A 13,380-nucleotide genomic window follows, 5' to 3' on the forward strand; every position below is an offset into this window, starting at 1 on the left:
TCTCGCTGGCTCAGTCACCCCCCAACTCGCAGTGCAGAGCCGCCCACAGTAGAGAGCCCGCCACAGAACTCTGACCGACTGGCGAGCTCTTCCCTGGACTCAATTCTCGGGCCCCAGACTCTCAGTCTGGCACACCTGAGAGCCCGGCGCCCGGGTGCCTTGTACCCTTAGCGCCTATGGGTAAGATGGCCCTGGTTGGAATCTCCTTTCTTATAACTAGAATCGACTAGTTGAGGTCCCAGCCTCCAGAGCAGGAGGAAACAAGCTTGCTCCATCTTCCACGTGACAGCCCTTTAGATATTTGAATATGGCTATTACATCTCTTCTCAGTCTCCTCTCCCTCAACCATTCATATATAGATTCTCCTTCTTCTTTGTAGTGTGTGTGTGTGTCTTTGCTTTTGTTCTGACTCTCTTATCCCTTGGTAAGGAATGAAATGATTTGTAACTAAGGCCTGAGTATTCTGTATATTTTGGGTGATATCAAGTGTTAGTCATAGAGCAGACGCATTGAAAGCAGAGGTTTTAAGTAATTTACATCCATTGATGTCAGTGAGCTAACTCTGAGAATGATTTTGTTGGATTTCACCATTTTTACTATAATGGAAGTGGGAAACACCAAACTGCTTTATCTGTTTAGATCCAAAGCATTCTTGTCCAGCAGCAGCTTTTAACAGTGCATAACTTTGAACAAGAAGGTTCAGAAGAACTGGATACAGTCATTTTGAAAGCACTGGTTAAAGGTAACATGTTTTTAATATATGTTGTCTATTTAAAAAAAGAAGGCTCCCTAATCCAGTACTACCTCATTTAATTTCTTTATAATTTTCTTTTCCTGTAGACACTCAAAATGGTGGAAAATATGGATAAAACCACCAATATACAAAACAATTCTATTTCAAACAAATTAAAAAATAATAAAACAATAGTAAAGTCATAAGACCACTGCAGACTAAAGGCTCACTGAAATTGGAAAATATTTACTCTCTCCCTAAACTTTAAAAGGAGTCATATGAAATAAGAAAGTCAATGAAAAACAATCGCACTCTGGTAGAAGCTTATGAATGACAGACTATTGATGGTTAACTTTTCGTATTTACTTTGTTTAGTGCCATTTCCCAAGTTGAGTTGGGTTAATTGAATTGTAATGCTTTAAATGTAGCGAAAACATTTTTTTTAAACAAACAAACCAACCTTGAAACTTTCAGAAAATAGGATTCAAAGGAAAGCTTTTTTATTTTATTTTATTAACTATTGAGAGTTTGGGGTTGCAGTCCTAGGCACACATACTTCAGAGCAAACCCCACTGAACTTGTGAGACTTATTTCTGAGTAAATATGCATAGGACTGACCTGTTAATCCATTCTAAAGGCACATGATTAATGTATTCTTATTTTATGTTTATGGTTAGCCTGTAAAAGTCATAGTCAGGAAGCCCAAGAATACCTGGATGAGCTGAAGCTGGCTGTGGCCTGGAACAGAGTGGATATAGCCAAGAGTGAAATATTCAATGGAGATGTTGAGTGGAAGGTAGGGTTTGTTTTGTTTTTTTCATGCTTGAGTTGCTTATACTAAAGTTGGTAACTTTAGCATCTGCTGGTGAATGAAGTTTTTGAGTTATGCCCATGAGTAATCTTCTTCACCAATCCTGAAGAAGTCATCTAAAAGTTGAACAGTTGAAAAGGGCCTAAGTTCATATCTGATGCCATTGCATCCTCAAAGCACTCCACTGTCAGGAATCCCAGGGCTGGACTACATCCTCGACCGGCATTTCTGTGATAAAAATTCCCCAAATGTTTATTCCAGAAGAAGTGATAGAAATCAGCTTTCTTCCAAAATGCAACTCAATGAAGGATATGTTGGGCTCTCCTTTAAGTCTCTAATTCAGACTCTGATCAGACCTGTTTAAACTTTAGCAAGTCATCAGACTATGAGCTGGACCTCTTTCAGTTTCAGCACAATTTATTTATTTATTTATAATATATGCTTGACTGCCCAATCAACAGAGTTCTCTAGGTAGTTCACACAAGAGTTCAACTGAAACATTATAAGATTAATTAAAGCATTTAGAACATTAAACCAAATGTTCAATGTCTTGCCTAAAAACTGGGACAAACTGAGATAACAGGATTGAAACCAAACAGAAATCATTTGTTTCAAGGGCAAAGAAACACAGTTTTAAAATTTCCAGGAGAATAGAGCGGTCCTTCCTTAGTGCTGAAGAAGATATTTGTGTAGCCACCAGACGACGAAGAAGAAGAGTTTGGATTTGATATCCCACTTTATCACTACCCGAAGGAGTCTCAAAGCGGCTAACATTCTCCTTTCCCTTCCAACCCCACAACAAACACTCTGTGAGGTGAGTGGGGCTGAGAGACTTCAGAGAAGTGTGACTGACCCAAGGTCACCCAGCAGCTGCATGTGGAGGAGCGGAGACGCGAACCCAGTTCACCAGATTTCAAGTCCACCACTCTTAACCATTACCCCACACTGGCTCTCCTTGACGAGTCTCCTTGAGCAAAGCACATAGTGAGTGTCCCACCCAGTGCCGGATTTATGTATAAGCTAAACAAGGTATAGCTTAGGGCCCCACTCTCCTGGGGCCCCCCAAAAAATGTAAAGGAAAAAACCCTGGATGAACATTTCCAAAATATAAGATAAAAACAAATAAAATAAAACCTACTTTCAGTAGCTTAGGGCCTCATCAAACCTAAATCTGGCCCTGGTCTTACCACTTAATACCTGGGATGTGAATCAGGGTGTGGGCTCAATGAATGAGAGCTACTGCTCATACCATTGGTTCTACCAGAGAACACTGCCAGGGGAATTTGCCAAAGGGATGCAGACCAGTCCACACAGTGCATGCAATGTCTAGACCAGTACCTAATTGAGCAGCGAAGGACAAAATGCTCATATCCTAAGCATATTGATTGTTTCTATTCTTAGCATGTAATGGCTCTCTCAGGGTGCAATGCAAGTCAGCTACTTAACCTGATGAATGAACAGTCATAAGGTTTTGTTGTTTAGTCATTTAGTTGTGTCCGTCTCTTCATGACCCCATGGACCAGAGCACACCAGGCATAAGGTAGTACAGTACATTATCTGCATATTGCTCCTTTGGTGCAAAATTGTTGTACGGTAAACTGGTCCAGTCCAGAAGCTATTTAACAGGGTTTGTATGCTTGCTGTGGCAGATTGAAATGTGCCAGGATGTAAAGTTCTCTTTACCTTGTTTTTGTCTGTCTGGTCCAATGGACCGCCTTGCTCTGGTTTGCATGTGGCAAGAATGTCACAATTCCTAACGCTTATAACTACTCCAATGGAATTTCTTTTTGCTTTTGCATTTCTTGTAAACTCAGTCATGTGACCTAGAGGAAGTGATGATGGATGCCCTGGTGAATGACAAGCCTGAATTTGTCAAGTTGTTCATTGATAATGGGGCCAACATGTATGACTTCCTGACCTACAGCCGTCTTCAGAGACTCTACTGTAGCATCTCGCCAAAGTGCCTCCTCTATTCGCTTCTGCTTAAAAAACATGAGGAAAGCAGACTCACCTTGGCAGGGATGAGTGGTCAACAGCACAAGGAAGCAATGGACACTTGCCCTCTCTTCACTCTTCATGAGGTTTCCAGGGTGCTGAAGGACTTCCTTCACGATGCATGCAGAGGTTTCTACCAAGACCCTAAATCTGGAAGCAAGAAGAAAGCCGTAAGTTTCTCAAAAACATAGGGAGTGTTGAACACAAGGCATGGCCCTTTGGGACCCAGTATATAACCACTGGCATACCACCCAATTCCATTATTTTCAGGTCCAAGAAGTCACAGATGATAAGCTGCTGTGCTCACAAGTCAAATCACTGTTGAAATGGCCTGAATGTGTCATTGAAATCCTTAAGGCAATATGCCTTTCACCTGTAAAATGTGGGAGGCATCAGAAACTTGGACATTGTCCACTTTCACAATTTTCTTCCTTCTAGGGCTGGGAAGGACAACCTATGGCTCTCAAAAACAGTGGTTCACTTCATCCCTGACCCCTGGCCATGCTGTCCAGGGCTGATGGGAGTTAAAGTCCACCTGGAAGGGCACAGGTTCCCGATCCCTGGTCTAGAGCTTGCAGTATTCCCCACCAGATAGCAACTCCAATGTTATTGTTTTTGCCTAGATTGCGGTTGCCTGGCTGTAATGGATAACTATTGGATATTTTTATGTGATGCTATTAGTAAATATGAAAATTCCACATTACACACATGTATTGTTTGTTGATTTCTATGCATTTCTCCTTTCCTATGTTAGGGCATATACCGAAACTATTTTTTAATAAAATGGTGTAGCAAACTGCAAACTGCAAACTACTGGACCAGGGCTTAGAGTATTGTCCAAAGGACAAAAATGCAATCAGAATGCTCCTGTTTGACCATACTGAAAGATACATCATGGGGCAGTGAGGGCATAAAATCCAAAATCAGGAATCAGATACTGATGTGGTGCTTTCACTGGGAAATGTAAGCATCAAAATGCTTACTTTTCTCTCTCTCTCTCAGCATAAAGGAAGCAGTAAAGGGACTGAACAGTTGAGCCTTGATTTATGTACGAGCTTTTGAATGCTAGACCTTGAGATGACTTGCTTGAATTTTAATGAGCCACCATTAATTAGTGTCTGCTGAAAAGTGTGCTCTTGTTGCCAAAACCAAATAAAAATCTGATATAACAGAAAGCTGGGTCATATGGCTAATTGCAGCTTCTTTGCCCAATGTCTTTCAGACAGGATGTTCTCATACCTATTCATTTGTTTCCAGGACACAGTGCGCCTTTAATTCAGTAGTGACAGTGAATAAATTATCTCAGGGTACTGCCAAAAAAAAACACCAAAAAAATCCAAGAGGCTTACATAAGGGAGCTGGGAGCTCTCTGGTTTTGCGTTCAGCACAGACAGAGGTGCCATTTGGGGGCTTGCAACTGGTACAGATATAAGTGCTATGCCGTGGTTTCATCCGGACAACTGGGGAACATAAAATTTGCCTGAAAACTCAGAAACGCATTATCTTTCTAAAAGGATACAAAACATATTGATAGAGGTTGCCTACATGTTTCCAGATGTTCCTTAACTCGAAGAGCATAATTAATTTTAAAGGATATGTCCCCTCTCCTACATTACAGTGCATGGAACAGGGGATGCCATTCCACTTATTCGGACTATGATCTGGTACATCACAATAGATGGTGGCTGTTCAGTGTGCTGTACATCCTTCTAAGCATGCTTTGATGCCCTCTGTAGCTAATTGCTGTGGCATGGAGAAGATCCTTGTGAAGGGTTTGCTCAAGAGCAGGAGGTCTCTCCTACTTTGGAAAATTGTTTAGATATGGCTGGGATCATAACGCTTGCCTGCAAATAGAAAGATCCACTTAGGGAAGTTCCAGATAAACAGCATTATAACAAGTTATTTGCTCCTTTAGGATAAGATAAGTGCAAAAAGGGTACCGAGCCCTTTGGATATGAATCAGAAAAGCGAAAATCCTTGGAGAGATTTATTCTTATGGGCAGTACTTCAAAACCGGCACAAGATGGCGTACGACTTCTGGGCGATGGTAAGCTTCATAGTGCAGTGCTACAGATTTCAAATGCTTATTTTAGCTACTTACCTGTATTTTATTGGAGGGGCAAATAAAAGATACTGGTGGGGAGAGGGAACTTAGATACCTCCCCTTCAGCAATCCAAAATGGACTCTTTACTATGGAGGCTATCATTATTGCTTTGTTTATTTCCTGCCTTTTATGATACAGTGGTACCTTGGGTTACATTCGCTTCAGGTTACATACGTTTCAGGTTACAGACTCCGCTAACCCAGAAATAGTACCTCGGGTTAAGAACTTTGCTTCAAGATGAGAACAGAAATCGTGCTCCGGCGGCATGGTGGCAGCAGGAGGCCCCATTAGCTAAAGTGGCGCTTCAGGTTAAGAACAGTTTCAGGTTAAGTACGGACCTCCAGAACGAATTAAGTACGTAACCAGAGGTACCACTGTACATTTTTGTGATCAAGCTGCAACATCCAAAAGCAATAATAAAACAACAGCCAGCAGGAGCAATTACAAAATGTATATCAACATTGGAGAGGGAAGTGGGGAAATGCCCCATAGTGCCACCCCAGCCTTCATGCAAACCGCAGGACCACCAGTACCAGGTGTGGCCTGGCAAGCACTTTGCCTGCCTAATGCCATAGCCCACAAACTGCAAGACAGCAGATGCAGACTGTTGCCTGGAGAGTCTCCTTCCTTGCTTCTGATGTCTGATCCTATGGAGCTGCCTTACAATAAACCAGACTTAATTCCTTCCAGGGTCTTGGGCAAAGGCCTTTCAGCAAGCTCCTTTTAAATTGAGATGCTAGGAATTAATGCCCGGACCTTCTCGGGGTAAAAGGGGTAATTTGCTATTAAGCCATTGTATCTGAGACCAGGCACAATCCCTGGATACCAGGTAGGATGAAAGAATCAGAAACCTTCCTGGAAAGGGAGGGGTCCACCTGTGGTGGACCAAGAGGAAACCTGACATTTCTGCTTCCCCACAACTAAGGCATAAAGGAATAAACACATTGTTTCCTCTCATAAAAGGGAAGCCTGTATGCAGAGTGTGCTATAGCTTTTGGATTATTGACTCCTGAAAGGGGTTGCCCACCGCAGAGCTTGAACATGCCTGCATTACGTGAACCACAGGCAAAGAGAGCCTAAATTTACTGAGGCAGAAGGAACAGAAACCCTCTGTTTCATCACATTGTCAAAACGTTCATTGATGCCAATTCTCTATTTACAATTCTGGGAAACCTAAAGTCCAAGGGTGATATTCAACTCAGTGTAGGCAGATAAACTTCTGCTTGTGCAATGGGACTTTACTGCCCCCTTACCGTCTCCAGATCTGTTTTGGAGGGTTGGGGGAACTGCCAGAGCAGATTAGGGGGAAGAAGAGAGGGGGAAGTTCAGTTGTGCGAGCGGAAGTCATTCCACTCATACAAAAAACCATTTAACACCATGAATACAACCTGTTTTTCGGGGGGTGGGTCTCCACTGAACTGTTATTTATTAAATTTGTTAGCCATTTTATCATGCCCAGGGAAACCCAAAGCAACTTACAAACAACCAACTATTCCTTTCCATACCCCCCCCTTTCCAAAATGGCACCCTAAATACATTGATATTGATGGCAGCAATGAGATAGCCACACTCTAACCAACAGCTATACAGCCTGTATAGTACTTCGAAAGCATGGGGCAATAATCCAGCCCACCAAGAATCCAGAGAGCCTACCTTTGAGAGTCCATTCTGGGCAGCAACTGTCTCTTTAAAAACAAAAACCACCCCCACTCCCCCCAGGCATTCTAAATAACTGCCTAAAGCAGGGTCCTCAGGCATGGCAAAAAAAACCCAAACTGACACCCCACATAGCACTAGATGGGAGTAATACAGTGCTTTGAAGAATTCACCTTCACGAGTTTCTTTTGGGCAGGAAAGCATTTATTGTGAGAAGCCCCCAATACAAATTTGCTTTTCACATCACTTAGAAGGAAAATGTAGCTGAATCAACTAAATTGTTGGCAGTGGCGTAGCGTGGGTTGTCAGCACCCGGGGGAAGGCAAGTAATTTGCGCCCCCTAACCCGTGGATTTGCGCCCCCTAACCCTAACCCCCAGATGTTGCGCCTGGTGTGGCCGGGCCCCCCTGCACCCCCCCACGCTATGCCACTGATTGTTGGGGTCATAGAATCATAGAGTTGGAAGAGACCACAAGGGCCATCGAGTCCAACCCCCTGCCAAGAAGGAAACACCATCAGAGCACTCCTGACATATGGTTGTCAAGCCTCTGCTTAAAGACCTCCAAAGAAGTGGGTGTTTCCCATGTTAGACTTAAATAATCTTTAAGTGATTTAAACCACTTCTATAAACGCCTGAAAGTTGTCAATCAGTGTGTGTGTGTGTGTGAGTGTGTGTTGGGGAGTGCATTTGCAATTCTAATGTAAAATCTGAATTGGCCAGAAGAATGCACATTTACACTATGAGAAAATTTAAGGCAGAAACAAATACAACAAAGCCACTCCCCTCAAAAAATGCTTTTTAAGCCTCACTTGTGAGCACATTCCTTACTTGCAACCTTCCTCCTCCACCTGCTGTTTTTCTCATTGTCTTTCATGAACTCTTCTCCCATTGACCTTTTCTGCATTCTCATATTCATTCATATCACATTGTTTACAATGCAAAAATCCCTTATCCTGTTTGTTCCCATGCTGAAAGGATGTGCCTTGGCCCACAGCCTCCCTGGGACTTCAAGGCTAGCCAGAAATTTAGGCCCAATCTGCTAGACCAAAATAGCACTAATTGTTAAAAGTGTTCATTTCAAGAGGAAAACATTTTTGAGCTGCTTATTATGCTACCTTGGACAAGCTTTTTGCCTTTTCAGCAAGCACCTTTTTCATTATTTAATGCAGTGGGATCTAATTGGGGGCAGGGGAGTTTATGCGATAATAAGTGACTGGGTTTTTAAGATGCTTTGGGTTTTTTTGCTGCAACAGATTAAAGGGATTGCCCTTCCAGAAATATTCACAATGTGGTTGTAATATCTTCATCTTCATCATTTTATTATTTATACTCCGGGTTTCCCTAGCCACTCTTGTAATAGTGCTTACTGCTCAGTCATTGGGAAATATGAAATAAACACGGCAGGTGGCATCTCAAGGAGATGCTATTGTTTTTAATCGTCTCTTAAGATTCGGATGTGATTTTACATGGTTTCCCCACCCCAGGGTCAGGAAGGTGTAGCTGCAGCCCTGGCAGCTTGCAAAATCCTCCGAGAGATGTCCCACCTGGAGAAAGAAGCTGAAGTAGTCCGTAAAATGAAAGAGGCAAAATATGAGCAGCTTGCTGTGGGTAAGCGTATACAGTGTCAACCATTTAAAACTTGTCTGAGCAAACAGACCAAATGTACTTTTACAAGTCCCGTATTAACCTTGTTACACGCTTGCAAGGAATCACTCGTTTATTGTGGCAGCTTTAAAGGTTTAGTGCAGATGAGGCCAGAATGATTCCACCCACTTTTAACTGTCCAAACTGCTTGAACCTCTGCAAAGTACCTACAGTCTGGAGGTGACCTAACAGCATCAAATGGCAATTTGAGTTTTGCCTTCCTGTAATGGGTATCTGAATGGGGGGGACTGCAAAGTATCTCTGCAGTGGAGCAGGACAAATGTCTTCTCTCAAAGTAATTAAAACTCTGAGCAAGATACAAAGGTGGGCATGCATTGATGAGAATTGACTGGATCATAGCTCTACCAGTCAAACAAACCACTCAAAAGTAATATCAGGGCACAAGTTTTTGCCTTTCATGGGCTAGTTGATAGCCCCTTCTGGATAGGGGTTGCAAAATTACTGCTAGCCCTAGTAACACCTGGGATTGATTATAGCGATGGACTGTGCATGGGCTGTGGACTGTGCATGGGGTTCTTCTCAAAAACTTCAGCTAGTGACAGACTACTGACAGACAGGCACCACTGGGAACATCTCTTGCCACTTCTAAAAGAGCTTAATTATCGTAGTCTCATTGCTGAGCAACAACGGGCAAAGCTTAGTGGATTGGGAGACCAGCCAACCAGAAGAGTCTCAGAGGTGTACTTGCCTGGAGGCAGAGTCAGTGTCCAAAGTCCTAGGGTCAAGTGAACAGCAATCCATGTGGTCAGACGGTCCAGGGATCATGGAATCCAATGATCATTGGGGTCAAGGGTCAAGACAAGCAGGAAGCAGCAAGGTAGGGCCAGGACTACAATCGTTACCAGCAACTGAGTGCTGCTGGAAGTTCTGCTTAAGGAGGCTGAAGCCAGCTGGCTCTCATCATTGCCTTCTCCTCTGCGTCCTTGAAGGCTGATCAGTTGCAGGTGGAACCACTCTGCCTTCTCCCCCTTCAAGCTGCTGTTCAGCAGGCAAAGCTGGCTCCTGGCCTATGGCATTAATTGCTATCTGTAAATTTCCAGATATAATCCAAAGTGCTGGTTGGCGCCAGGGTGTCTAAAGGACCACCTCCTTCCAGCTGAACCTGTCTGGACTGTAATATTATCCAAGGTGTTACTCCTCCAAGTGCCCCTGCCTGAGATTAGACAGCTGGTGACTGGAGATGATGAGCTATATCAGTTGTCCCACTTGGGATGGAAACTGTCTTATACCAGAACAAACTATTTGTGCATCTAGTCCTCTGGCCCTCTAGATGTTATTCTTGGGCTCCAGATCCCATCAGCCCCAGCCAGCTTGGCCAGTAGTCAGGAATGATGGGAGTTGTAGTCCAACAACATGTTCCTTCTGGATAGCTCAGTCGGTAAGCATGAGGCTTAATTTCAAAGTTGTGAGTTCAAGCCCTACGCTGGGCAAAAAAATACCTGCATTGCAGGGGATTGGACTAGATGATCCTTGTGGTTCTTTCCAACTGTACAATTCCATGATCTGATAATTCTATGAACACCTACACAACAACAGGTTTCCCTTCTCTGATACAGTCCAGAGCTATTTACTCTCTTGCCATGGCTCTCCGGGGTCTTTCCCATCTTCTCCTATGTGATATTTTTAATGGGATATGCCAAGGGTTGAATATATCATCTGCATGCCAGGCATGGGCTCTAATACTGAGTTATGCCCCCCCTCATTACGTGCATGCACCACGTGTGTGCTACAGACATTGGCTGACATTTTAGACCTTTCCAGCTTTTTGAGTAGGAGTCAGGGTAGCTGCCCATCTGTTCTCTCCAACCTCTGGCCTAGTCACTGCTGTTTCCTCTGCATTCTTTCAGCCCCTCACAAAAAACGAAACCCCTCTCACAAGATGTGCATTATTTCCTGCTATTGTTCAGAGTGGAATGTAGATACTTTGAGAACTTCCTTCTTAAAATAAAGCAAGAAACACAGAAGTGTGCAAAAGTGAAATTTTTTTTTGGGGGGGGAAGGCATCCAGACAAATTTCAGACCTCAAACAACTAGCCAGGTTTAAGATGTTGTTGTACCTCCCAATGTTAGTCACTGCATTGAATGCGGTACAAAAGAGCAGAGTCTTTAACATTTAGGGTTTTGCTGTGAATGCTTCTTTCAGTTTAGCATTCGGGATTCACATTCATTGAAATAAAAATATCATCTCCATCTCCCACCCTGTTCCACCCAGCCTCCCACCCTGGGAGATCCTCTCTCCCCTTGCCCCTCACACAGGGCCCTTCGTTTTCCATCCATCACTTCCCTTTGTGTTAATGCAAGCTAGGAAACTTCAAAAAGCAAAGCATAAACTCTTTCTCTTTCTCCCCCTCCACTCCAGGGATTCCTTTAGTATAGGTTCCCTGCCTTATGGAATCCTATCTCAACTCCCTGAAGGCGACCACTGGAGGCTACTTGGCCCCCAGACTTTCTTGACCAACACCTACTACTTCTCTTCCTCCCGTTCTGCATTATAGCTTCCCACTCGCTTTCCCCTCTGTCACCATCCTCCATGCCCTTACAGTGGTGCCCCGCAAGACGAAATTAATTTGTTCCGCAAGTTTTGTCATCTAGCGAATTTTTCGTCTTGCGAATCACGAAATCCCATAGGAATGCATTGAAAATCAATTAATGCTTTCCTATGGTCAAAAAAAGTCCAAACAAAGCCAAATTTGGTACAACAACAGTTTATTAACTGCTCTTTAAAGTCACACATACTGTAAAGAGCAGTTCAAAAATTGAAGGGAAAATAAATTAACTTTATAAACAAAACATGTCTTTGTTTTTAGACAAAGGAAACAAAGTCGCGAGACGTTTTCGTCTTGCGAAGCAAGCCCATAGGTGAAATTCGTCTTGCGAGGCAAATCGAAAACGGAAAAACCTTTCGTCTAGCGAGTTTTTTGTCTTGCGAGGCATTCGTCTTGCGAGGTACCACTGTATTTCCTTCCTCCCAGCCTCTTCCTTTTGCAGCCTCTCCACTCTTCCTTGTCCCCGAAGCTATCCCCTCTATCTGCTTTCTCTCACTCTCTCAGTCTGGGACTCTTCCAGGAAATGCCGCCAGCTGCCTTTCTTTTCTTCAGCTGTGTGCATTCCTCTGCTCTGACTGTGTTGCTGGGAGGAGGATGCCTCCTTCACATAGGCTAATAACTGTAACCCATGCTGTTTGGATATCATGCTGTTTTTCGCGTTTCATTTTTGCCAGTAATTGCCAATATGGAAATGGCCAATCTTAGAGGGAGGGTCTGTGGAGGGTGGGGGTCACAAAGTATCAAAACCATCACGTTCCAAATGCATCTCTGCAGTTAAAGCGGAACTGAAAGTTGTATAAACAAGACAAACGCATATAAGGATTCTCTCGTTTTTTTCTGTATAAACACCTCTAGTACTTAAAACACATACATATGAATATGTCTAGCTTTCTCTATGTATCATTCTCTTTTCTTGCACCTGCACCCCTATTCCCCCCCACCCCCTCACCCTTGGTAGAATTGTTCAGCGAATGCTACCACAATAGTGAAGACCGAGCTTTTGCTTTGTTGGTGAGGAGGAACCGGTACTGGAGCAAAACAACTTGTCTCCACTTGGCTACAGAAGCAGATACCAAGTCTTTCTTTGCTCACGATGGGGTGCAGGTGAGTAAAATCCAAGGGTGGTCCTCTTCGAAAGTTGTTACCAATGCTGATTCAAAGTTGGGAACAAGAGAGTGAGATGAATATCCTCCTCTGAGTCAATGAAACCAGAAGTTAAGCGTGGCCCAAGAAAATTTTCTAATTTAAGGGGGTCATTGGAATTCTGGTTTTTCTTCTGGTATTATGTTCAGTAAGGGGTGGGGAACCTGTAGCTCTTCAGATGTTGTTGGACCCCTGGCCACTTGCCTTGCTGGCAGGGGTTGATTGGAGTTTTAGTCCAACGATATCTGGGTAGTGGTATTTACTTGTATACTCATTGTATTGTGTCAACGCTGCATCCTTTGTCCTAAATTCCAGGCTTTTCTAACAAAGATTTGGTGGGGAGATATGTCAACATCCACCCCAATCCTGAAGCTGATCTGTGGATTTGGGTGCCCTTTCCTGATCTATACAAATTTGATATCATTCAGGTAAGAACCATAGGGACCTTTTGCATGGGAAGAAGAGTGGGAAACAGGTAGTATTTGACAACAAATAGTGGTGACAGAAAAATTTCCTTCTTTAATCTGAAAGCAGAATGAGAGGCAGAAGTTCAGCTAGTGAGGGTTCTCCCAGACAGGGCCTGAATACTGCAAACAGGTTATTCAGGTATCACAAGCTGCTCACTGACAGCAATTTTAAAAAGAAGTATTGGGTTTTCCACAGAAAGAGTAAACCCGGATTAAATTGGGAGCAGAAGTAGACTGGCATAGTGTAGACACTGTGGA

At 43.3% G+C, this 13,380-nt stretch overlaps 1 protein-coding gene across 1 annotated transcript in view; it reads left to right on the forward strand.

The window, feature by feature from the left end:
- Window positions 1-13,380, forward strand: part of TRPM5 (transient receptor potential cation channel subfamily M member 5) — a 47,813-nt gene that overhangs the window by 19,331 nt on the left and 15,102 nt on the right. The window contains exons 9-15 of the mRNA XM_082192953.1: window positions 640-742; window positions 1,411-1,529; window positions 3,359-3,709; window positions 5,455-5,586; window positions 8,786-8,909; window positions 12,471-12,616; window positions 12,971-13,083. Of these exons, the coding sequence (XP_082049079.1) occupies window positions 640-742; window positions 1,411-1,529; window positions 3,359-3,709; window positions 5,455-5,586; window positions 8,786-8,909; window positions 12,471-12,616; window positions 12,971-13,083 (1,088 nt within the window). The remainder of the gene's footprint in view (window positions 1-639; window positions 743-1,410; window positions 1,530-3,358; window positions 3,710-5,454; window positions 5,587-8,785; window positions 8,910-12,470; window positions 12,617-12,970; window positions 13,084-13,380) is intronic.

The sequence above is a fragment of the Podarcis vaucheri genome, assembly GCF_965113315.1.
Source record: "Podarcis vaucheri genome assembly, chromosome: 1".
NCBI lineage: Eukaryota > Metazoa > Chordata > Lepidosauria > Squamata > Lacertidae > Podarcis > Podarcis vaucheri.